The sequence below is a fragment of the Peromyscus maniculatus genome, chromosome 1 (genome assembly GCF_049852395.1).
Source record: "Peromyscus maniculatus bairdii isolate BWxNUB_F1_BW_parent chromosome 1, HU_Pman_BW_mat_3.1, whole genome shotgun sequence".
Classification (NCBI taxonomy): domain Eukaryota; kingdom Metazoa; phylum Chordata; class Mammalia; order Rodentia; family Cricetidae; genus Peromyscus; species Peromyscus maniculatus.
Window position 1 is genome coordinate 149,485,351 of NC_134852.1, and position 24,246 is coordinate 149,509,596.

A 24,246-nucleotide genomic window follows, 5' to 3' on the forward strand; every position below is an offset into this window, starting at 1 on the left:
TCACCTCCTCAAGGCCAGCCAGTCCTTCTTACACCCAGCTGCCTGACCCTGTGTGGAAGGTGCTTGCTCTTTAGGACTCATATGGTTAGATAGAGCCACCTGACCTCCAGGTCCTTAGTCATATGTGTAGTACTGCTGTGTGAGATAACACGATCACAGCCCTCTCCAGAGCGGTGGACAATATTGGGGCATCATTATTCTGCCCCAAACACATAGTATCCCCAGGATGTTTGCTGGGTGTCCAAACCTAGCCATTCAGTATCTGCCCTAAACTAGTGGAGTTTCTCATGCTGTGAGAAGAACTGTGTTCCTGGGAAATCTAACATTAAAGAAAAATGCTTTATCTACATGGGTGTATTGTCAGTTTTCTCATGGCTGTGAGAAAGTACCTGGCTCAGATACTGTAAGGGAAGGATTTACTTCGGCTTACAATTTGAGGAAATTCGGCTTCATGGCAGAGAAGATGTGACAGAGGGAATTCGCTCGTATATGACTGATAGGACCGTCATGTAGCTTGCTCCATCTGGGCTGCTGAGCAGGAAAAGCAGGGACCTCAGGCCACAACAAGGCACCAATAACCCTCTAGTTCTGCCCATATGATTGCCTTAAATCCACCAGCTAGATCCATTGCATAAAATATCCCACAGCCCCCCCCCAAACAGCGCCACCAGCTGGAAGTGTTCAAACACATGAGATTGTGTGGGGTATTTCACAATCAAAGCAACTTCCTGGGCATGTGGGTGCATGCCTGGAATCCCAGCATTTGGGAGACTGAGGCAGGCAGATTGCAAGTTCAAAACCAGGCTAGACTGAACCCTAAGTTCCAAGTCAGCCAGGGGTATATAACAGAACCCTGTTTCAAGCAAAACAGAACTAAACATATCTAAAACAAATTGTTCCCATAGATAAAATTGCAGGGAACTATGGGAATTGTTCCCCTAGATAAAAAGGCAGTGATTTTGATTGGTAATAACAATGATAATTTTATATAAAAACTCACTAAAAAGCATTTTATAACTCCAAGTATATTTTTATTGATAACTAAATGACATGTACTAGTTAATAAAAATAGGCAAAATCAAACTTTAGTGGTATGCAGTAAGCTTTGCAAGCACAAGCCCACACCAATGAAGGAAATACAGGGACTTCAAGGGAATTATGGACATTTTATTCCTGCCAGAGGTCCATGGCAGCAGTGCTTCTGGGCCCATTGACCCATCTCTGAAGCAGCCAGTCCTGGACTGTGCATACCAGGAACTAGTCTCTGATGTGGGGTGCTAGTTATTAGTTGGTTGTCAGAACCAGTGGCAGCCTGAATGATGTCTGCACCCATACTTCCTCAACCAGACAGACACACTGCTGCACAGGTTCAAGGACTCCCATGTGGGAGGAAGTATCCTCAGCTGGGTGTTCAGAGGCATGCTAAGCAAGGCCCTTGTTTCCTAGAGAGCAATTTCTTTTTGGTTTTCAAGACAGGATTTCTCTGTGTAACAGTCCTGGCTGTCCTGGAGCTCACTATGTAGACCAGGCTGGCCTGGAACTCAAAGAGATCCTCCTGCCTCTGCCTCCTGAGTGCTGGCATTAAAGGCGTGTGCCACCACCGCCCAGTTGTGCTAGAGAGCAATTTCAAGAGTAAAAGTTTGAGATTCAAGGGCTAGAGAGATGACTCAGTGGTTAAGAGGACCCCAGTTTGGTTCCCAGCATTCATGTCAGGTGTCCCCAACCACCTGTAACTCTAACCCCAAAGGATGTAGTACCCTCTTTTTGCCTCTGTGGGTACCTGCACACTTATGGCAGGCACATACACACTTAAAAGTATATATATATGTGTGTGTGTACATATAAATGTATACACACACACACACACACACACACACACACACACACACACACACACACATATATATATATTTGAGGTTCAGGGTCACACTATCCTCAGCTCTCTTGTACCAGCAGGGAGCAGCCCTAAGGCTGTGTGTTCCTGGCTTTCTCATTTCCAAGCTCCCATCACAATTCTGCTTTATAAACTAACATTATTTTTTCTTTCTTTCCAAGACAGAGTTTCTCTGTGTAGTTTTGGTGTCTGTCCTAGATCTCACTCTGTAGACCAGGCTGGCCTCGAACTCACAGAGATCTGTCTGGCTCTGCCTCCTGGGATTAAAGCTGTGCAACACTGTCACCCGGCATAAACTAACATTATTCTTAAAAGGATACATATTTCTTTTCTAGCTACTTTTGTCCAAGAATAATACACTGAGACAACCATGGTAGTATTTCCTCCTAAATTATATTTACAAAATACTGATCCTGCAAGGGTATTGTGAAAAGAGGCTTGCCTGGATTTGTCTTGTGGTTGTGATAAAGCAACTGTTCTGAGCCTCGTTCAAGACTTTCAAACTGGTTGCCACAGTGACACTGCACCCACTGTCCTCTGCCATTAGTCCTGATGGTGCAGAGCTCTGAAGCTGGGACAGGAGACCCAGGCTGTGAGTCCAGCTGGCACCTGGCCTTTGACTGCTGCTGGTTTTCACAACACACACTGAGCCAGACTGCAGGACTGAAGGAGATCTGGAGATGAGAGTATGCACATGGGGAGGCTTGATGTGACCTGAATGGAGGTCCACCAGGCCTCCCAGACACAGGGCAGGCTCTGACCTCCATCCCTAATTTGGGCGGCACCATGGCCCTCCCCACCCATCGTGAGGAGCTCCTTCTGTGTCCCGATGCTCTGCCCCTGACATCCCCCAGACCCATGGCATACACATGCTCTCTGCTCTCTGGATAGTGCCTGTCCATGTCTTTTGCTATTTTTCTACTGAGTTGTCTGGCTTTTCCTTATTGGCTGTAAGAGGTCATATATATATATATATATATATATATATATATATATATATATATATATATATATATATATATATATATATATATATATATTGAACACAGCCCCTTGTGCCCTTGTGAAGCATTTGTGTTCTGAGTGTTTTCTTTGACCCAGGCCTTTTCATGATTCCAAACATTTGTCAACAGTTCTTCATGTAGCCCTTCCATTGCGTGCAACCTTTCACTGAAGCAGAGGCTACAGGACACAGGGCATCACATGAATCCTAAGCAAAGTTGAAACAGTGCAGAGTGATGCATGCCAGATGCTTGGTTTTTGGTAATAAACTATAAAAGTTCTCTTGAATGGATAGATCCTCATCTAGACCCAGTAAAACTTCAGGAGAGGTAGGAAGAATTGATGTGACTTCAGAGGGAGGTCTTCAGGAAGGAGAAAGTGTGGCTTGCCTCTATCCTTCCATCTGCCCATCCCTGTCCACCTGCCAGCCCAGCTGTCCACCTCATCTCAGGGTCTCCCTTCGCTTGCTCTGACTGGCTGCTGTTTGTTCAGCACAGCTGGGACATGATAAGAAAGGCCTGAGCACCCCAGCTTTCCCAGCCGTCTCTCCAAGTTAGGGCCATGATGTTCTGGTTCATGAGACTGTGACCTTCAGTCTAGAGGGTGGATTCTGGGGCTGGAGTCCTGTTATTACCCAAGACTTTCTGAAGGTCCTGAGCTGAGGGGAAACCTTGTCTTTATTCTAAAACATTTCATATGTCTGAGTTTGTAGCAGGCTTTCTTTTGGGCCACCAACCAGCTCCCAAATCATGACACAGAGACTGATTATTAATTATGAATGCTCAACCTTAGCTTATGCTGGTCCCACTAGCTCTTATAACTTAAATTAACCTGTTTCTCTTCATCTACATTTTGCCTTGGGGCTTTTTACCTTTTTTTTCCACTCTGTATGTCCTACTCCATGGCTGCCTGGCTAGCTGGCCCCGGGTATCTCCCTCTCTTTCTCCTTTATTCTCTTTATTTCCTTTCCTCCCCCCTCCTCCCTCCCCCTCACATTCTCTCCTGCCTAGATTCCTCCTCCTACTTATTCTCTCCACCTGCCAGCCCCATCTATCCCTCTCCTGCCTAGCTATTGGCTGTTCAGCTTTTTATTAGACCAATCAGGTGCCTTAGGGAGGCAAAGCAATACATCTTTACATCATTAAACAAATGCAGCATAAACAAATGTAACACACCTTTATATAAAGAAATATTCTGTAACATAAACAGATGTAACACATCTTTACACAGTTAAAGTAATATTCCACAACATGTGTTCATTTTATAAAATAATTGTAGCTGCCCATTTTTTCATTCATTTATTTTGTCTGTGCACATGCATCCATGTGCCATGGCACATATGTGGATGTCACAGGACAACTTGAGAGAGCCAATTGGAGACTCTTCCAACTGAGTCTCCAGGATCAAACTTGGATCATCAGGCTTGGTGATAATAATCTTTACCTGCTGAAAAACTGTTTTACATTTTATTTATTTATTTTTTTGTTTGTTTATTTGTTGTGTGTGTGTGTGTGTGTGTGTGTGTGTGTGTGTGTGTGTACACATGTAAGCCCACACATGCCATGATGTGCATGTGGCAGTCAGAGCACAACTTATAGGAGTCAGTTCTCTCCTCCCACCATGTGGGTCCAGGGGATTAAACTCAAGTTGTCAGGCTCAGCCACGAGCGTCTATCTGCTGGATTTTTGGTTTTGGTTTTTTTTTTAAATCAATTTTTCTGGTTTCTATGGCATAGTGGTTAAGACATTTGTCTTACATTTAATTTCTTTGTGTGCACGTGAAGGTCAGAAGACAGCTTGCAGAACTGGGATTTTTCTTCTGCCAGATGAGTTCTTCTCCCTCTCAGCTTGTGAGGTTCGGCAGCAAATAACCTTATGTGCCATCTTGCCAGCTCAGCTGCTGCTCATTCTTGTGTCTCAAATCAACTAACCAGGCCCGCTAGACCTGCACAGCACAGGCCTTGCAACACACCCTGAAGACAGCTAGTAGGAGCCAAGAGGTACTCGGTTTCTTCACACTGGGTGGTGGGCTCTGTTAACAGAACATCTGCCTTCCATCTTGGGTAGAGCACTGGAGAGTATTAAATCACACCTACTGTGTAAATGAAATAATGGTAAGTGCAAGCCCAAGATTCCATCCTTTGATTAAAAAGCTACCACAAGACCGTGTATCTGGGAAGATGAGGCCAACAGATGTCTTTTCCCTTCTTCTCTTTGGACCGTGAAATCAGTACAAGAAAACACTGAGAAGGGACAGGGCAGCCAATTGGGGGCCTGGTGACCCCAGGAACTCATGGTAGGGAACTCCAGCTTTTCCTTTTATCTCAAATATTGCAGGGGGTGGGAGGAGTTGAAGAAGCCATCAATGGATAGACAGTACAGCCGAGGGGACAACTTGAGGCCTCTACCAAGGGACCAGGGAATGGCAGCCGATAGCAGATGCTTCACTGGGTGTGCTGGCGGCACGTAAGCTGTGCAAACACACCTGAGTTGTTAGAGAAACTCCCATTACAACTGTAATGCCCCATTACCCACTGAAACGGCCGAAAAAGAAAGATGACAACATCAGTTCCTCAGCCGAGGTTCCCTCTTCTCAGATGACTCCACTTCGCGTCAAGTTGACAAAAAATGACCAGCACAAACTGAAAATTTAACCCGGCTCCTGTCAATCATAACCTCATAGTGGGCGCGGCTTGTCTGGCTGGGTTGTGAGCACCTCACAGAGACCCCAGACAGAAGCTAAAGCTTTTTTCTTATTGGAAGGATTCTTTTCTTCTCTCCTCCCATTCCCACCACCTTGTTTTCTATCAACTTCATTTCTCCCGGGGGGGGGGGGGTCTATAAATGATCAATATAAGTGATTCCTTTGAAATGCGGTTGGAAGTGTGGCCACAACCCAAATCTTGGATAACTCCGTCTTTCAGCCCGCACACTGACAGCTGCTATGCCTGCTTCCAAGGGCTGCTGTCAGCTCGTCACGATGAGCGCTTTTTTCACACGTCTCATCGCACCTGCAGCAAGCTGTCCCATTGATTGTCATAACTGGAGGACAACATGTCAGGAGAAGTCCACCCGCCTCCTGATGACTTTGACAGTACTCAAATAGAGTATTTTGTTTTTCTTGTCAAGTTGGTAATATGCTACTTCCTGTAAATGTGTGGAAGGACAACATAGCACAATAGATGTTCATGAAGTTGAGTGCAGGACAGACGGGACGAGGGATGTTCCTTCCAAGAACAGCAACTTGGCGCCCAGTCTTAAAGGCCAAAGAGGAAATTTCTTCAGCCACCTGTCAGCCTGCCTGGTGGCAGCTTCAGCAGGTGCCTAGCTGTGTTCCTCTCTGTCCTAGGAGGCTGAAGAAAGTTAAAGCCACAGTGCTTTGAGTCATTGGCTTTGGAGAAAAGCCTCACTTTGGTGGCTGGCTTGTATGTTGCCACTTTCCTGGGCCTTTGGATGCCCACGAGGGCCATCTGCTAGACAGCTGTACACACAGAGGTCAGGCTGCCCAGCTGGGCTCCCCCAGTGCCAGAAGCCAATGCTGAATTCCTAAGAGAAGGAGAGGTCTTCCCAGTTACTCAGAGCTGTGGACTATTCTCTGTAGCTAGAGTTTTCCTGCCTTGCCCACAGTCAGGACAAATCTTTGTCACCCGCCAGTCCCACAGCCGCTCAGACCCAACCAAGTAAACACAGAGACTTATATTGCTTACAAACTGTATGGCCGTGGCAGGCTTCTTGCTAACTGTTCTTATAGCTTAAATTAGTCCATTTCCATAAATCTATACCTTGCCGTGTGGCTGGTGGCTTACCGGTGTCTTCACATGCTGCTGGTCATGGAGGCAGCTGGCAGTGTCTCTCTGACTCAGCCTTCCACTTCCCAGAATTCTTCTCTCTCCTTGTCCCACCTACTTCCTACCTGTCCACTGGCCAATCAGTGTTTTATTTATTGACCAATCAGAGCAAATTGACATACAGACCATCCCACAGCAATTCTCATTCCAAACATGGGATAAAGGACAGGTAGGAGTATTTAGAGGCTTCACCTGGACCCTGGTGCTAGATCTGGCCCTGGGAGTACTTTCCTTTTGGACACACAGTGGCTGACATGCTGCCCTGGAGCCACCCCTATACCTGGCCAGCCTAGGGGGCTGCCACAGAGTGACCACATGGCTCTGCTTCCACTTGGGGCCTCTGCCTCTAGCTGCTAGGAAACATATGTGGTCAGACTTGCCTGGATGTCCTTCTATGTACTGCCTGCTCCTCATGTGATAGTGTACCCCACATAGGACCCCCAGGCACTGAACTTTTTAGTCCAAAGCTCTCTCTGGGATTGGCAATGGCTGCAGCCAGCAGATTTGGGGGAAACTCTGGACACTGAGATTCAGCACATCTAGTCAGACCTCAGCTTTGCTCTAAGTTGCTGTTTTCCCTCCTATGACTTCCACCCAAAGCCTCCTCCCACAGCACCCAGCTTCCTATCAGCATTCAGAGTCAGTCACCCGGTCCCGCAGCCACTCGGACCCAATTAAATACATAGAGGCTTATATTACTTACGAACTGTATGGTCTATGGCAGGCCTTTTGCTATCTAGCTCTTATATCTTAAATTAACCCATTTCTATTAATCTACATTTTGCCACATGTTCTGTGGCTTTACTGATCTGTTGGCATGTTGCTTCTCCTTCAGTGGCGGCTGGTGTCTCTCCCTGTCTTCTTCCTGTCTCTCTGTTTGGATTTCCCACCTGCCTCTAAGCTGCCTTGCCATAGGCCAAATGGCTTTATTTATCAACCAATCAGAGCAGCACATATTCACAACATACAGAAAGATCTCCCCCATCAGCCCATCTCTTCCAACAGTCCACCTTGCTAGCCTCTACTCCAGAAACTCCCTATTCCACCTGAGGAAGGTTCTTCTTCCTCCGGCTTCCAGGTTGGATCCATATCTCTGGTCACCAGCATTTGCAACTAGACACCAATGGCCAATTAATTTGCCCCTCTGTGTGGCGGTTCTGTTTACAGGCATTTAGCTGCAGCAGAGGTGGTTCTATCTGACTACCATGGGCCTCACCTGGTCTGCATCCCTGGAAGAAACTCAGGTGTGGACTCTGCCGCCCTCCCCATGGCCCTCTACGGGCACCAGGGCCTCTGGATCACTGTGAGGGTCCTGCTCAACAAGGAAGTGCTGGCCCCATGGCCTGTGGCTCCTTTCTGTCTCCTCCTACTTGTTCTTTCAGATTCCAAATTTGGTGGACATGGGTCACCTGCCTCCCTCAACATCACTTTATGTTTCCATGGAAGTGAATTGTCAGAGTCATAATCTCTTCCCCATAAACAAGTTAACCAGAAAGAAACTGAGCCTGCTTTAAAAAAAAAAAATTCTTATAACTTTCATTGATTCTTTGTAGATTTTGAATCATGCATTCTGATCCCACTTACCTCCCTGTCTCCTCAAATCTGTCATCTGCCCTTGCAGTCTCCCCCCTGAAAAACAAAACAAAATTTAAAAGAAAAACCAAAACAAACAAAACAACACAACAATAAAAAAAGAGAGAGAGAGAGAAAGAGAGAGAGAAGAATCTCACTGTAGAAGCTGTATTGTGGCTGGTTGAGTCACACAGTTTATTTACCGTTTGGTACATTCATCTTCACTTACAAGTGTGCATTGCCACGAGTCATTGGTCTGGCTTAAGGCCTCTGACCAAGCCTGCCTTAAAGACTGCACGACTATGTGTGACAACCCAGACAGAACATGAATTATGGAGCAGACCAGGGAGGGACGGTGCCCCAAAGAGTGCTGCATGTTGAAGGCTTACTCTGACTTCTCCATGTCCTTTAGGTCACACAGTGACATCAAAACACATATCATAGCTAAACATTAAATAAACCCAAGGGCAAGCAGGGACAGAGAGGGGAGGGCAGTCTCCCCCAGATAGGCCCCCAGTGAGCATCCTGAGGTTTACAGAGGTGATTAACCCATGCCGGGGTGCATCCATCAACCGTAAATCTCTGCCGCCTGCAGTATCTCTTATCACAGAGAGACTGGCGGAGGTCAGCCCAACCCTTCTACCGTGGTCTTGGAAAGAAAATTTATTACTTCCTTGGAGACCCCAAAACAAAAGATGGTAGATGGAGCTATTAATTTAATGACTTCACCAAAGAAAGCATGAAAAATTCAGTTCTGCTCAGCACTAACAGCGAAGCAGTACGTGCCTGGGAGCTGAGAAGGCCTGGGATGGAGCCCAGGCTTTCCCTCAGACTCGGAGGAGAATGTCCAGGGCTCTTTATTTCACTAATCATCAAACACATTTTAACAAACATTTGAGATACTCAGCATATTCTTTTAAAGACTTGTTTTTATTATATATGTGTGGGTATTTTGTCTGCACATATGTCTGTGTGCGACGCTTGTGTATGGTGCCTGCAGAGGCCAGATGAGGGCATTGGATCCCCTGGAACTGGAGTTGCAGGTGGGTGTGAGCTGTGATGTCAGAGCTGGGGCTTGAACCTGGTTCCTCTTGAAAAGCTGCCAGCGCTCTTAACCCCCAGTCACCTCGCTAGCTCCACAGTCAATATTTTTATGCTAATTCCAATACAGAGCAAGTTACAGATGCTTAACCAGAGCCACTCCAAGTGACTGTCTCTTGGCTGTCCCTGCCCTGTGCCCTCCTGCGTTGAATATAGTTCAGGACTGCCTAGCTCCCTTCCTGTGACTCCCCTCTTCACCCTCTCTGCATCTGCGGCTGGGGCTGAGCTGACTCAAAGCCAAGGACGTCCTTAGTCTCCAGGTCTCTGCATCTCTGGGTTCCATCCCTTGGGAGCCCTTGCTCCATCGCGGCCTGCTGCTGACTTCTGCCTCCAGTGCTACTTCAGGCAGGCAGAGCTTGGCAGAGCCCCGCCCAGTGGTGCCTCAAGATGGCCCTTCTCTTCTGGAAATGACACACACACACACACACACACACACACACACACACACACACACAGGATCTTTCTTGCTCCCTCTTGAAGTTGGTTACCTCTGTGTGTGGCTAATAACATGGCTTTATCGAGGCAAGACCTATAGATTCTTTTTCTTTTTCTGTTTTTGCTTTTGTTTGAGACAGGGTCTCACTAGGTAGTCTTGGCTGCCTAGGGTTTGATTTGTAAACCAGGATGGTCTTGAACTCACGTAGCTCCACCTGCCTCCGCCTCCTGAGCTCCACTTTTTTTTTTTTTAAAGAGTTTTATCTTAAAATAAGTAAAATAAGCTACTGAAGACACTGGGTAAATGTTGGTGCCTTGGCATGGTCATGGTGGGCCCTACAGGGGCCCTGAACCTTGCTGGCAGCTGCTGAGGCAATGGGAGGAGTCAGGGATAAATTAAAGCAGGAATCTTATGTAGATGGTTCTGGGCTGTGTCTGATATTCTGGACTGGAAGCTAGTACAGAATTGCTCCAATGGGATGTGGGCAGGATGGGCAGCAGGCTTTGCTGGGTAGGGTGTGGCGATCCAGAAGCTGGAGAAAAGTCTATCCCTTGATCACAGGTTAGTGAAGCAATATCAGGGCCCATGGCTCCTTCCATCTAGACCAACAGTTCTCAATCTGTGGGTGGCGATTTCTTTGAGAGTGAAACAGCCCTTTTACAGGGGACACATATTAGATATCTTGGATGTCAGAATTTACATTACAATTCATAACAGTAGCAAAATTACAGTTATGCAGTAGCAAGGAAATAATTTTATGGTTGGGAGTCACCACAACATGAGGAACTGTATTAAAGGGTCACTGCATTAGAAAGGTTGAGAACCACTGGTCTAGACCAAGGCCTGAGGAATCCTTGCCAGGTGGCGAGTCCACCATTCAAGATAGCTCCCTAACCCAAGACCATCTGGGTACTTGAATGCCATCAGCCATTTTGCTCAGCTGCTTTTATAAAATGCTGGTGTTTCTAGCCAACAGTATAAACAGAATAAACTTGAATCCATTTAAGGGACCAGCCTAGGTGGCTCCCAGACCCTAGGCATGGGTGATGGACAGACAACTGGGAGGAGTTACAGCTAGTTGTGTAGCAACAGAGAGCTCACACTCAAGGCTTCCATTCCCAGGAGGGAAGGGCAGCAGGCAGCTGCCCAGGGCTAAGCTGGGTTCTAGTGCTCCAGGGAGCCCAACCAGGGTTTGTGGGTTCTTCCTTGGTGAGCTGGTACCCTACCTCTGTGTGAAAGTACAAATACCTCACTGAGACCTGTGTGTTCTATTTCCTTCCCTACCCCTCTCCTCTCCTCCCCTCTCCTTCCCTCTCCCTCCTCTCCCCTCCCCCTGTTCCCTGAACCCCTGCGTTTCCTGGATGAAGTTTGTGTCATCCCTGGGATGACCCTGGGTTGTGGCCTCTGCTCCACCATCTATTCGTAGCTCATGGTTTACACTTACTGCTGCCATCATGGGTCTCACACACACATATGAAACTCTAGGTTTAGAGTTACACACCAATCTCTTCTTAAAGGAGCAAAGGAATAGCATGTCCAATGCATGGAGTCCCTGTCTGAGGACGCCGAGCAATGGCAGATGCCTCTGTGACCAGTGCTGGTCCTCAGCAAGCACAGTCAGGACCACATCCTCAGCTCTGGCATGAGAGGAGATGAGAGAGAGTAGATGTGCCCCCACCCCAACACCAAGGCCCTGAGCTCTAGGCTTGAAGGCCCTGGCTGAGGGGCTACTGTAGCAGCTGGCCATATACAACCTGCTCACTGGGGGTGTGCTTTTCCTCTAGGTGAGTGAGAAAATGTAGCGGAGTGGCACCTGCCAAGAGCTTGGCGTGGATACCCTGGCCCAGACGGAGCAGCTGCCCCTGGGCGTCTTTCTGGCCATCCAGCCTCACCATGTCAAAGAAGGGCGCAGGCAGCCGGGCCAAGGGGGACAAAGCAGAGGCACTCGCCGCATTGCAGGCTGCCAACGAGGAGCTGCGAGCCAAGCTCACGGATATCCAGATTGAGCTGCAGCAGGAGAAGAGCAAGGTGGGCGCTTAAGCCTCTGCCCCAGGTCCCCTGCCCTGAGCTCCTGCCCCAGGTCCCCTGCCCTGAGCTCCTGCCCCAGCTCCCCTGCCCTGAGCTCCTGCCCCAGCTCCCCTACCCTGAGCTCCTGCCCCAAGCTCCTGCCCCAGCTCCCCTGCCCCGTGAGCTCCTGCCCCTGGAACCAAATGGTCTTATATAAAGAAGGATGTGGCCAGGTCTCTACAGAGGTACCCGCTCCTTTATCCTGGTGGATATCTTTGGGGAAGAGAATGGCAAGTGGAGAGAGTTGGGAGTCCAAAATCCAGTGGGAGTGCATGCAGGGACCCCTAACCAATGGGACATCCCTCCCACAGAGGGCGTATGCTGTGGGTCTTCCAGGGCCTTGTCAAATGGCATAGTCCTGGCTGGGGCCAACACTGAGCTTCCCCTGAAGAATTCGTAACAGAATAAGCTGGTGTGAGTACACATAAACTCAGGATTGGACAACTGCTTTGTGAAGCCAGCCATGAACCAACACTGGCTGTGCATTGAGAAATAAACTACCCTCTGTGTGCATGCAGGAAGAGATGGGCCAGAAACCGAGAGCCTCTTACTTACTATGGCTGAACCACACTTGTGACCATACTTGTAGCCCCAAACATTTGGCTTACCCTCCTCCAAAGCATTTTGCAGCTAGGAGAAATGACTTGTTAGGGACCCAGCAGGTGCACTGCCTTCTGTTCTCCTGTGACAACAAGGGTCCTTTCATATGAAGAACTGGGGGCCATGGAGATCACCAAGCAGAGCATTTCTGTCACATCCTCAGACACTCTGTCACCAACCCCACTGCAGCAGCACCACGTGTGTTTTATGTGCAGCTTGTCAAAACACATCCCTCTCATGACATCCTGAGGATACCTTCACCTGCTGGTAGCATTTCCGCTGCTTCTTCCAAGTTCCAGCAGCCCTGTCACTCATCTGGAACCCTGTGCACAAGGCATCTAGCAGGACAGGTATTTGCAAGAGTGACAGCAACAACAAGGTACCCCTGGGCCTGTGTGGACACAGAGCCCACTGCAAGGACAGGAAGCTGCAGGAAGAGACCCTAGAGGCCAGGTGTGCTTAGAGCTCCCAAGTGCCGATTAGTGGGAAGACATGGGCACGGCACACCACAGGGTGTGCATCCCTGGCACCTCGCCTGAGACCTCCTTCCCCAGGTGTCACCTGCGCTTTGTCCCTTCCCTTTCCAACCCAGTCAGTAAACGAAGACACACATCAGAAGCAGCCTTCAAGTCTCCCACCAACTGTCGCTTCTCTCGGCAACTAGAAATCAGACTGAAGGAAACTATCAGGCATGCCTGTGGCTCGCATGGCCCCACCCACTTACCACTCACCGGAGGAATATTTGCTCAATGAAGTCATTGTATGAGTTATTTTCCTTGTGGCTGTCACAAAATAGCAGACAAAATCAGCATATTTTGGCTCCCCGCTTAAAGGTACCGTCCATCACGGTGGCGAAGGTGGCGTGGCAGGAACAGCTGTCTCCACTGCATCCACAGTCAGGAAGCGGAGAGATGAATGCTGGTTCACAACTTGCCAGGACCCCAGCACACAAAATGGTGCCAACCAATTTTAGAATGGATCTTCTGACCCTAACTAATTCAATCTAGAAACTCCTTCCCAGGCATGCATGAAGGTTGATCTCTTAGGCAAGTCTAGATCCTGCCAAGTTGATAATATTAATATCCCAGTCAGAGCCAGCTAGGAAGTAAAGGATGAAGTTGAACATCACGGTCACTAGCAATGTTAGTTCTCTGGAGTTTGTCCTCCACAGGCATCAAAACTAAGATCTTAATTCCCACTAGCTGTAGAGCTGGTATCTCTGTCTAGTTTTCAAGAGATTCCAGATTCTTCTGAAGCTTCTGGTGGATAAGGAGCACCAATAGATGGCCAGAGAGACCCTTCCTAGGTAGGTAGCTCTCCCTAGACCTCCAAACATGTCTGGAAGAGACCTATAGCCCCTTGAGCCCCATGGAATGCCACTGGGCTGGTGGTCCCCATACTTGACTGGTGTTCAGAACAGCTAGACCTGTGCTGTGGGTAGGGACACAGGCAGGACACTCCAAGGAGTACCACTGCCCGGGCAGAGCCTGAGCTGTCACAACCCAGCTTCAGGGAAGACCCAGATTCAGGGAAGACCCAGATTCAGGCCCACGGAAAAAAGGGCACAGATATAGATTCTATGAAATCGCTTCCGCTGGGTAATGCGATCTCAGTTTGGACCTAGCTACCCAAATGTCTCAGCTGTGATCCTGGCCTAACCACTGCAGGCTCCTTTCTCCGTCTGAGAATTCTTTGTGCACTGATGCTCCGAAGCAGCAATTTCTTACTCTGCAAGGTCCAGGGTCAGGTGTGGAAGGAAGCCAACAACTGCAGCCGCTAAAAGCTAAGCACCTCAGACTTCACCGACAGCTGACTTCTTGAAGAGCATTGAGTGTATTAAGAATTGTCAGTGAAGAACAGGGGGGCACCAAATCCAACAGGACTTTCCCCGGGCTCACAGAGCGGAGGCTGGGTAGTTCAATGATGGCTGTCGGCTGTTTGCTGTCTGCACACTGGGGAGGTTGAGAACCTGTACGGGCTATGAAGCCGGGTCCCTCTCTCAGCAGTCCTAATGCTGGGCTGAAGGCCTGGAAGTTCCTCGGGTGTCACTGGCATTCAGTCTGTGTAGGAAGGTTGAAGAAGCTGGACACGGAGCTCAGTAGAGAATGGCAGCAGCAGGGGAGACACACTCACTCAGAAGTGAAGGCAGGCGGGCAACACTGCTTTGCCTCAGACCTCTTTGTATTCAGGCTGTGTGGTGGTTTGACTAAGAATGACCCCCACAGGCTCGTAGATTTGAATGCTTGGTCACCGGTGGGGGATGGGGGGCAGGGGGGTAGGAGTGGGGGGTGAGGTGGGGGGGGGTGGGGAGGGTGGCAGGACTGGACAGGATTAGGAGGTGTGTCCTTGTTGGAGGAAGTGTGTCACTGAGGGTGGACTTTGAGGTTTCAGAGCCCAAGCCAGGCTCGGTGGCTCTGCTCTTCCTGCTACCCGTGGATCTGGATGTAGAACCCTCAGCTACTTCTCCAGCACCATGTCTGCCCGTGTGCCGCCATGCTCCTGCCATGATGACAATGAACTAAACCTCTGAAACTGTAATCAAGCCCCAATCAAATGCTTCTCTTTTATGAGAGTTGCCATGGTCATGGTGTCTCTTCACAGCAACAGAACACTGACTAAGACAGATTGCCTGTTGGGATGTGCCACTTTGTTTTTTTAAAGATATAATCTCATTATGTAGTCCTGGTTGGCCTGGAACTCAATATGTAAACCAGGCCAGCCTCAAAATTACAGAGATCCACCTGCCTCTGCCTCCCAAGTGCTAGGATTAAAGATGTGTGCCACCACCACCTGGATCAAATGGTAGTTTTTAAAAATGAACATCCTAACACACTACCATTCATAATTATACTAATTTGATACATGCTGAGAGATGATCGTAGGGATATATTAAAAATCTTTTCCCCCATAATTAAGTCATTATGTGTCTATATTATGAGCAAAAAATACATACAATAAAAATTCTGTAACTCACAATATCTATGCCTTACATCTAAGCCCCAGTGTTTCAGGCAGTATTTTCTGGTTCTGAGAATGGCTGATATACTGTTTTGCTTAGGAAAAATCTCTTGTTCAGGACAGATGCAATTTTCAGTTTTGAATATTTCCTATAACCTCAGATCCAGGGGGCTGAATGCACATTGACAGATAGTTCAAAACACCAGCAGACTATTGGGGGAGGGGCTAGGGAGGCAGCGTGAGGAGTTGGGAGGGTGGAGGGGAGGGCAGCTGGTACCCTGTGCCCTGGTTGGACCCAGGCAGAGATGAGGATGAGGGTGAGCATGCATACAGGATGGTCCTCAGGTTTTGGCCTAAGGCACTGAAAGAAGTCTGGATCAGGAGTTTGTAAGGAGATCCAGAGCTGTGGTTTGGCAGGTGCCTGGGAGACCTGCCAAAACAGCCAAGTGGAGACCGCCAGCTGGGCAGCTGAGTGTCTGTCTGTCTGCCATTCCTTGAAGAACACTGGGCCTAGGTGAGTGTGGAAGTTACCAGGTGTTGGGCGATGTCAACTTGAGAGTATATAGGAAGAAGGGGATGCAGTGCCAAGTGCAGAGCCTTCAGGTGGTTGGTAGTGAAGGAAGACCAGCATCAAGGAAGCCACATGGTGCTGGCCTAGTGCTGGAACTTTCTTTGGGTCTTCATTTTTTTTTTTATCATTAAGAAATTTTCTATTCATTTTATATACCAACCACAGATCCCCCCTCTTCCCACCACCCCAGCCTTCCCCCCAAGCATACCCCCACATTCCCACATTTCTCAAGTCAAGGTCTCCCATGGGGAGTCAGCAGAGCTGGGCACACTCAGCTGAAGCAGGTCCAAGCCCCTCCCCGCTCTGAGTCTTCATTTTTAAGTTACGTGCCTGATAAGCACAGAACTTGAGCCTTTCTTCTGCTCATTGTGCCCAGTCATGGTTGATTTTGTGTTTTTGTCTGCACAGTCCCAGGTGGCTGTATTTCCACAGCACTTGATGCCAAAGTCTTGAACTTAAAAAGAACTCGCTAGTGTTTCCCTGGAGAAACATGTGCATATTATTCTGGGTAGTAGTGCTTCTGTGTTCATGGAGTGGGAAAAATATTCCCACAAGGAGCTTTGGAGGTAGCCGGGGCTCAAAGAATAGGATTCTCCTTATTGCACAGAGCCATGGCTCTTTCTGCATGGAGCAGGCAACCTGGTTTCCCTGACCCTGCCAGAGGCCAGCCTTGTTCTGTACCTATATCAGACAAACCCATGCCCTCAGCTATCTGGGTATATAATCCCCTCTATTCCTTATCCCACATCTCTCTGCAGCCATGTCTGGTTTTCCTATTTCCCTCAGTCCTCCTAATGAACCAGACAAAAGCCTTTGGGCCACTAGATCTGATACTGCAGTGTGGCTGGGTTTTCCCTTTAATTAAGTATTTTATGGGTATGGGTGTTTAGTCTGCATGAATGTCTGCGCATCACATGCATGACTGGTGCCCTTGGAAGTCATGGAGCTAGAGTTAAAGATGATTGTGAGCCACCATGTGGATGCTGGGAATGAACTCCAGCCCTCTGGGAGAGCAGCCAGTGTTCTTAACTGCTAAGCCATCTCTCCAGCCCCACAGCTAGGTTCTGAGACTGTGACCTTCACACCTTTTCTTAGATGTTAGCATGACCTACAGTAAGAAATGTGCTTGCCTCGTGATTGCAACACTGCGCACACCTAGTCTCAAAGCATTTGGCACCTAAACTCATGGCCCACTAATGGTCTTGACCCGATTTTAGCAAATCAAGCTTCTCATTTCCAGAAGTCCCTAATCCAGCTCAGGGAACCATAAACAGTGACCAGAAGCTCCAGGGAGGTTTCCCCAAGGAACACAAATAAAAGCAAGTGTCTATCTGCCACATTGTTTTAACCTGTCACTAGTTCTCAAGTTCCCTGGGTGGCTGGTTGGGTTAACACCCTTAGAAGCTGCTGAAGACTGTGGAGCGGGTCCCCTGCTCTGCAGGTGACTCCTCGGCAGGTACCAGGACATGGAAGATGCTGCTGGGTTTTTGTTACAGTGAATCCTGAGAATGTCTGTAAGAGAACATTCAGGGATGTGCACAGATGTGTCAGGTACTAATCTCAGTTCTACTAACAAGAGTGAGACCATACACAGTCACCTCATTATCCAGGCTTGGGAAGTGGCTAAGGAGATCAGGGTGTGCATAGTACATAGTGTGCCGATTTGGGGCTTTGGGACCTCACGGGGAATGAATGTTTGATGATGGAGAAACCGTTGCTGTGTGATTAAGGAGGCCTATGAAGCACAGGCAGGATGTCCGAGCGGATTTCTCTTGAGCTTCTTTGTTCAGAACCTTCCCCTGTGCTGAAGGTGAGAGACGCTTTCCTATACTTTATACTAGACATTCTCCCTCCCTCTCTCTTTTTTTTTTGAGTGTATATGTGGTGTATATGCATGTATGCACATGTGAGGCACACATGTGGGTGTGGGTATCTATGTGTGTATGCATGTGTGTTCACATGTCTATATAGGACCAAGGTTGACACAAGTATCGTTCAGTTGCTCTCTGTCTTAGATATTGAGGCAGGGTCTCTCACATGACGCAGAGTTCACTGATGAGGTTAGTCTAGCTATCCAAGCTTGCTCCTTGCTCCAGGGGTCCTCTGTAATCCAAGCAGTAAGATTATGAGTGGATTGCCATGCTTACCCCACATTCATGTGCAACCTCTGGTCCTCCGGCTTTTCTAGCAGTGCTGAACTTCCTGAGTCATTCCCCCAGCCTGTCTCTAGAAAACCGACATGTTGCCTTTCACATATCCAAAACCCTCCTAGAGTTGACGTTTGTGTCTCATGCAAGTAGTGACTGAGTCTTCACTATGAACGTGGAATAGCCCTGGCACCACATATTTGCTTTTTTTTTTTTTTTTTTTGGTTTTTTGAGACAGGGTTTCTCTGTGTAGCTTTGAGCCTTTCCTGGAGCTTGCTCTGTAGACCAGGCTGGCCTCGAACTCACAAAAATCAGCCTGCCTCTGCCTCCCGAGTGCTGGGATTAAAGGCGTTTGCCACCACCGCCTGGCTTATTTTTTTTAAAAAGTATTTGTTTTATTTTGGGGAGGTTATAGCATAATTACATAATTCCCCTTCCTTTTCTTCCATCCACATATTTATTTTTTTAATAAACACAGAGCATGGAGAACGCCCATATATGATCTCAGCACTTGGGATGGGGAGGCAGGAAGATGGCAGTTCCAGGCCAGCCTACGACACCTAGCAAGATCCTGATGATAAAGAAAGAAATGGCCTTCCACTCCGCACTACAGCACATGTTTATAACCAGCAGAAGACACTTGTGTGTGAGTCCATGCAGGGGCAGCATTGTGGACGGCAGCCTTTGCCCTCCCGAGTTAATGCCCCGGGTCATGTGACTCTGCAGTCCCGCTTTGCTTTGACAGAACAGTAGTGACCTAGGCTTGAGCCTGGTCCTCTGTTTTTCTCTGTTTATCTTCTTGCCTCTGGCATTACTGGAAGGAAGATGCATCTAGATTAGCTGCCATTCCCAAGAGATGAGCAGTTTAGTCACCAGCTGCACCAGCCCTGTCGTTGTGAGCCGGGGGTCTGTTTTCCCCGAGTCTGTCTGTCTGAGGCTAGCTCAGTTCCTAATTCTTCCAAGGCAGACTTAATTCTTTAGTGAGCATGTTCTTGTTCTGCTTTTTTTTTCTTAAAAGCTGCTTTAGGGAGTCTTGAGTCTTTGTATTTCCACACAAATCTTAGAATATACTTGTTAATTTCTGCTTTCTTAGCACCCCTGTGGATTGAGTTGCATTGAATTTACAGGTCGTTTGAGGGAAAGCTGATTTCTTTATAATATTGAGCATTTGGACTTATGAACAGAGCTGATTCTGTCTATTTAGCCCTTTTGAATTTCTAACAGGAGGTAGCACAGAGGTCCTGACTGTATTTCTTAGCACCTATTCACAGGCATTTGATCATCTAATATTTGATACATCCTAACATTTTCATTCCTAATGACACAGAAATCTAGTTGATTTGTTCACAGTTGAACTTCTTGTCTCTCTTCACAGTCATTCAACCCATCTGTAAAAACACACCTTTTGTCAGGATGTGGGAGAGCCACAAGCCAGTGAGGGGGCATGCCCCTGGTGAGGGGGCATGCCCCTGGTGAGAGGACATGCCCCTAGCAAGCAGGTGTGCAAAAACGTTAACGGTGGTGCTCCACCCCAACAGATCGTTCTTAGACACACCACATGCCAATCTGTTCATATTAGAACCATCAGCTAATCACAGAACACAGCTCTGAATCATCCTACAGCCTAGCTGGGCATGCTCTGGGACTGTTCTGATGAGCAGAGGTCACCTAAGGACACACACACACACACACACACACACACACACACACACACACACACACACACACGACCAGAGAGACAGCTGAACTCCTCCCCAGCTAATGGCTATTTGAAGGCCTCAGCAAAAGCTGCCACCTGTCGTTCCTGTGGCTCATTTGGGCCTTCCCAGGGCAAAGCTTCGCGTGGCAGTTCTTTTTATTATCTTCCAACCATCTCTGGTGAGGTTAACACAGACAGACCACGGGCACAGACGTGGCAGATGGGTTCAGGTATATGTGTTCTGTTTGGTGTCTGTTCCTGTAAAGGAATCAAGTCATCAGAGAGCTGATTGATAAAGATGACCTTGGATTCTAGGGCACTCATAACTGAAGGCTTGCAGACTTTCATTTTCATAAAAATACTCAGAGAGCATGTCCTTTCCAGCAAAAAAAAAAAAAAAAAAAAAATGTGGCCAATTAAGCATCACTTTTGAGCTAAGGGGTAGGCTCATACCCTGTCATCTGTCTGATTTAAAACCTCCAAACCTTCAAGCTGTCTGCAGGTCCCGGCAGTATTGCTAACTATTATTTGAGAGCTGGACATACTCTTGTAGCACGAATGCAGATGGCTGTTGCATCTATAGACAGCTGGGCTAGAAGCCTCTGCAGGATGAGATGTGGATGCCTGGGGGTGCAGCACCCAAGCGGGTCCCAGCACCCAGTTTGACACAGGACCCCTGCGGCTTGCACTGCACTTCTGGCTCAGATACCCTCTGTTCTGAACAGCATCTTGCCAAGCCTTCCAGTGTGCTGCCTCTCAAGTCCATGTAGAAGTTTGCTGCTTGAACTACGCACTGCTTAGGAGACATTTTATTTTTAGATTTATTTTTATGTGTCTGAGTGTTTTACCTGCATACACTTATGTGCACCATGTACATGTAGTTCCCACAGAGGTCCAAATAGGGTGTCAGATACCCTGGAGCTAAAGTTATAGATGGGTGTGAGCCACCATATGGGTACTGGGAATTGAACCTGGGTCCTCTGGAAGATTAGCGAGTTCTTTTAACCACTGAACCATCTCTCCAGCCCCTTAAAGAGACCTTTCTAAAGTGAGTGAGCTTCAGCCTCCCCTTCCATCTAAAAGGGAGCCTGATGTGTATTAGTCCACAGTACGAGGCAGAGCCAGTGTGCTGACAGCTGATGAAGCCAAAGGTCATGGGCTGTGCCTGTGTTCTGAGAAGTGCTTAGCTATTTCCTTACCTTTGGTGGGGGGAGGGCATTTTCTCCCAAAGCTGTAAGTCTCAGGGGGTCAAAGTGAACCACTGACCTACAGTCCCTGAATTCTAATCTGGGAGGATCAATGGGCAAGAATTGGTAGGAAATGGCTAACCTGGACAGTAGGTGAGAGGAGAATTGTTCTAAGCAAATAGGAGTACACACAATGAAGCTACCATTTAATTTTTTCCCATACAAGGTAGGTAATCAGATTAGAAAGTCCAGAAACTGACTTGAGTTGCATCCAGTGGCTGCTTCGGCAAACAGACACAGGAGAGGTCCAATGTAGTGGTCATGTCTGGTGCGTAATTTCACAGTCTCAACGAGGGTTTGGCTTCTGTAATTGGCTGAGGCTCAAACACTTGGCTGCCAGAGACAACTCATGTTACGTTGCAGTCTGCTGGAACATCCAGCCGGGCCAAAGTTCACTGTATACAGAGGCCCCTTTGGACCAAATGCTCTGTTTAAGGGTTCTGTGGTGATTGTGTGACCGTGTGTTTGTAGTGTCACAGCCTTCAGCATCTGTAAGCAGAAGGAAACCCTATGGATGGAGCTGGAGATACTCTCGGTGGTTAAGGGTACTTACTGCTCTTGCACGGGACCAGAGTTTGGTTCCCAGCACCCATGTCACATGGCTCACAACAGCCTGTAACTCCAGCTCCAGGAATCTAGTGCCCTCTTCTGGCATTGGCAAGTACTCACACACAGACACATATGTACATGCACACATATATAAATCCAAATAAAATATGTTTTAAAACATGGAAACATGAGAGATGGTGATCAAGTTCGACAGTAAGAGAACGGGCTTGAAAACATGGAATGTTAAGAAACTCTTTCAGCTTCTAAAATGAAGGTGATTTTCAAGATTTTTGGTTTTTGTTTTGTTTTGTTTTGTTTGTTTGTTTGTTTGTTTGGTTTTGAGACAGGGTTTCTCTGTGAAATAGTCCTGGCTGTCCTAGAACTCTGTAGACCAGGCTGGCCTCAAACTCACAGAGATCCACCTGCCGCTGCCTCCCGAGTGCTGGGATTAAAGGCGTGCACCACCACCACCGCCCGGCTCATGTGATTTTTCTACAGCTGGTTACAGTGAACGTTTTGAGTAGGGAAGAGGGAAAGGAAAGCATCACTGGTGCTTACGTCTGAGAAGTGAAATTTAGGAACGTTTAGTATCAGATAGGGTGGGGCTGTGACCCTCATGACAAGCCGTGTTCCAAGCCTTCCTACCACCCCCTCAGCTGCCACTCAGCCGCTGGGGCCTTGCAGACTTCCAGTCCCCGTGTCCTCTGCAGTTTACTCCCCAGGAGAGAAGGGGTGAGGCACATGGTGGTTGTCTTCCTGGAGATGAGCTGATTTCCTAAGCAGTCGTGCTGAGCTGACCTGAGGCGGGTGATGATGGGGTGAGAAATGAGCAGCATCAGGCACATGGAGAAAGGTGGTCACATGTGTAAAGCACCAAGGGAACCTAGCAGGTCCCACTGCCAGGGAAGGAACTCTACTGTGGGAGCCAAGCATCTTTCAAACGGCATTTAAAAAAAAAAAAAAAAAAAAAAGTAGATACGGTGGTAACTGCCTGTAGTACTTACTGATACCCAGGAAGCTGAGGCAGGAGGCCAGCCTGGGCTACCTGGGTGAGACTCTACCTCGAAATTATATGTGTGTGTGTATGTATATGCATAATGTATGTATGAATACAAATTATACACACACACATACGTAAAATATAAAAAGCAAAGGGGCTGTGTGGGCAATGGGAATACCCCTCCAGTTTCCCACACCAGAGAGCCATGAGGACAAAGGACTCCAGAAATGGCAGGTGAGGCGCTCAGCCCTGTGGAGTTGGTCATTTGGAAATTTTCCAGTTACTCTTGCCCCGACCCCCATCCCTGGAGTGTGCTGAGGAGGTGATTACATGGCTTACAGCAGCTACCACGCTGTGGAGAAGTAAGGGAGAAAATTCCAGAGCACTCTGTGTGGTGCAAGACTCAGCTCTCTAGGGGGAAATGCTGGGGTGGGGGTGAGGGCGGGGATGGTTCAAATGTCAAATGGCCATTGGAGAATCTCAGGTCCTATCCAGTTACTGTAGGGAGAGAAAATGAATAAGAGACAGAGAAATGCCCCTACAAATGGTAAAAGCGCATCACAGGAACCCACTCTCATGCAGAAGAAGCTATGAAGGTTATTTACAATGGACCTGAAAGACATCCCAAAAACTGGGTAAGACAAGTTAGAAAAATGCATACATAACTGATGTGTCTGGACTCACAACTGGAAATGGAAATTTAGAAGTACAGATCTAGAAGGAATATGGGCATATAAACCCAATGAATAATACTTTGTGAGGAATTGAAGGAGAGACTGAGAGAAAATATAAACAAAGTGAAAAAAAAAAGCTTAAAAGAAAATAGGGCCAGGTTGTAGTGGCACAAGCCTTTAATCCCAGCACTCAGGAGGCAGAGCCAGGCGGATCTCTGTGAGTTCGAGGCCAGCCTGGTCTACAGAGCAAGATCCAGGACAGGCACCAAAACTACACAGAGAAACCCTGTCTTGGGGGGGGGGGGTAAGTAAATACTGAACATGAGCAAAGTCACTCTAACTTAAGGACAGTAGCGGTCCCTGAAGATGATGGGGACATAAAAACAGAATATAGAAACCTGACACTTAAGGAAAACGTGGCTGTGTTTTAAAAGGAGACAAGGGGCTCCTGAGAAGGCTCAGAGAGTAAGAGCACTTGCCACCGAGACTGGCAACCAGAACCCACGTGGTGGAAAGAGAGAACCAGTTTCTGCGAATTGTCATTGACCTTCACACTTGCAATGTAGCCTGGGCCTCCTGCCCACATATAAAAGTAAGTAAGTAAATAAATAATTTTAAATGTTACTTAATTTTTTGTATGTGCCTGTGTTTGTATGAGTTTATATGTACCACATACAAACAAGAGCCAGTAGAGACCAGAAGAAGGTCCTGGATTCTCCTGGAACTGGAGTTACAGGCAGTTGTGAGCCTCCATATGGGTGTTAGGACTCCAACCTGGGTCTTCTGCAAGGTAGTGAGTTTTCAAGGAAATTTCCTTTTTTCTTTCTTTCTTTTGTTTTGTTTTTTGAGACAGGTTTTTTCTGTGCTGTTTTGGTGCCTGTC

General features: G+C 47.7%; 1 protein-coding gene across 18 annotated transcripts in view; it reads left to right on the forward strand.

Moving 5' to 3' along the window:
- Window positions 1–24,246, forward strand: part of Jakmip3 (Janus kinase and microtubule interacting protein 3) — a 132,925-nt gene that overhangs the window by 42,861 nt on the left and 65,818 nt on the right. For all 18 annotated transcript variants that reach the window (XM_016006111.3, XM_016006101.3, XM_016006112.3 and 15 more), the window contains exon 2: window positions 11,637–11,880. In XM_016006111.3, the coding sequence (XP_015861597.2) occupies window positions 11,746–11,880 (135 nt within the window). In that variant the 5' untranslated portion in view covers window positions 11,637–11,745. The remainder of the gene's footprint in view (window positions 1–11,636; window positions 11,881–24,246) is intronic.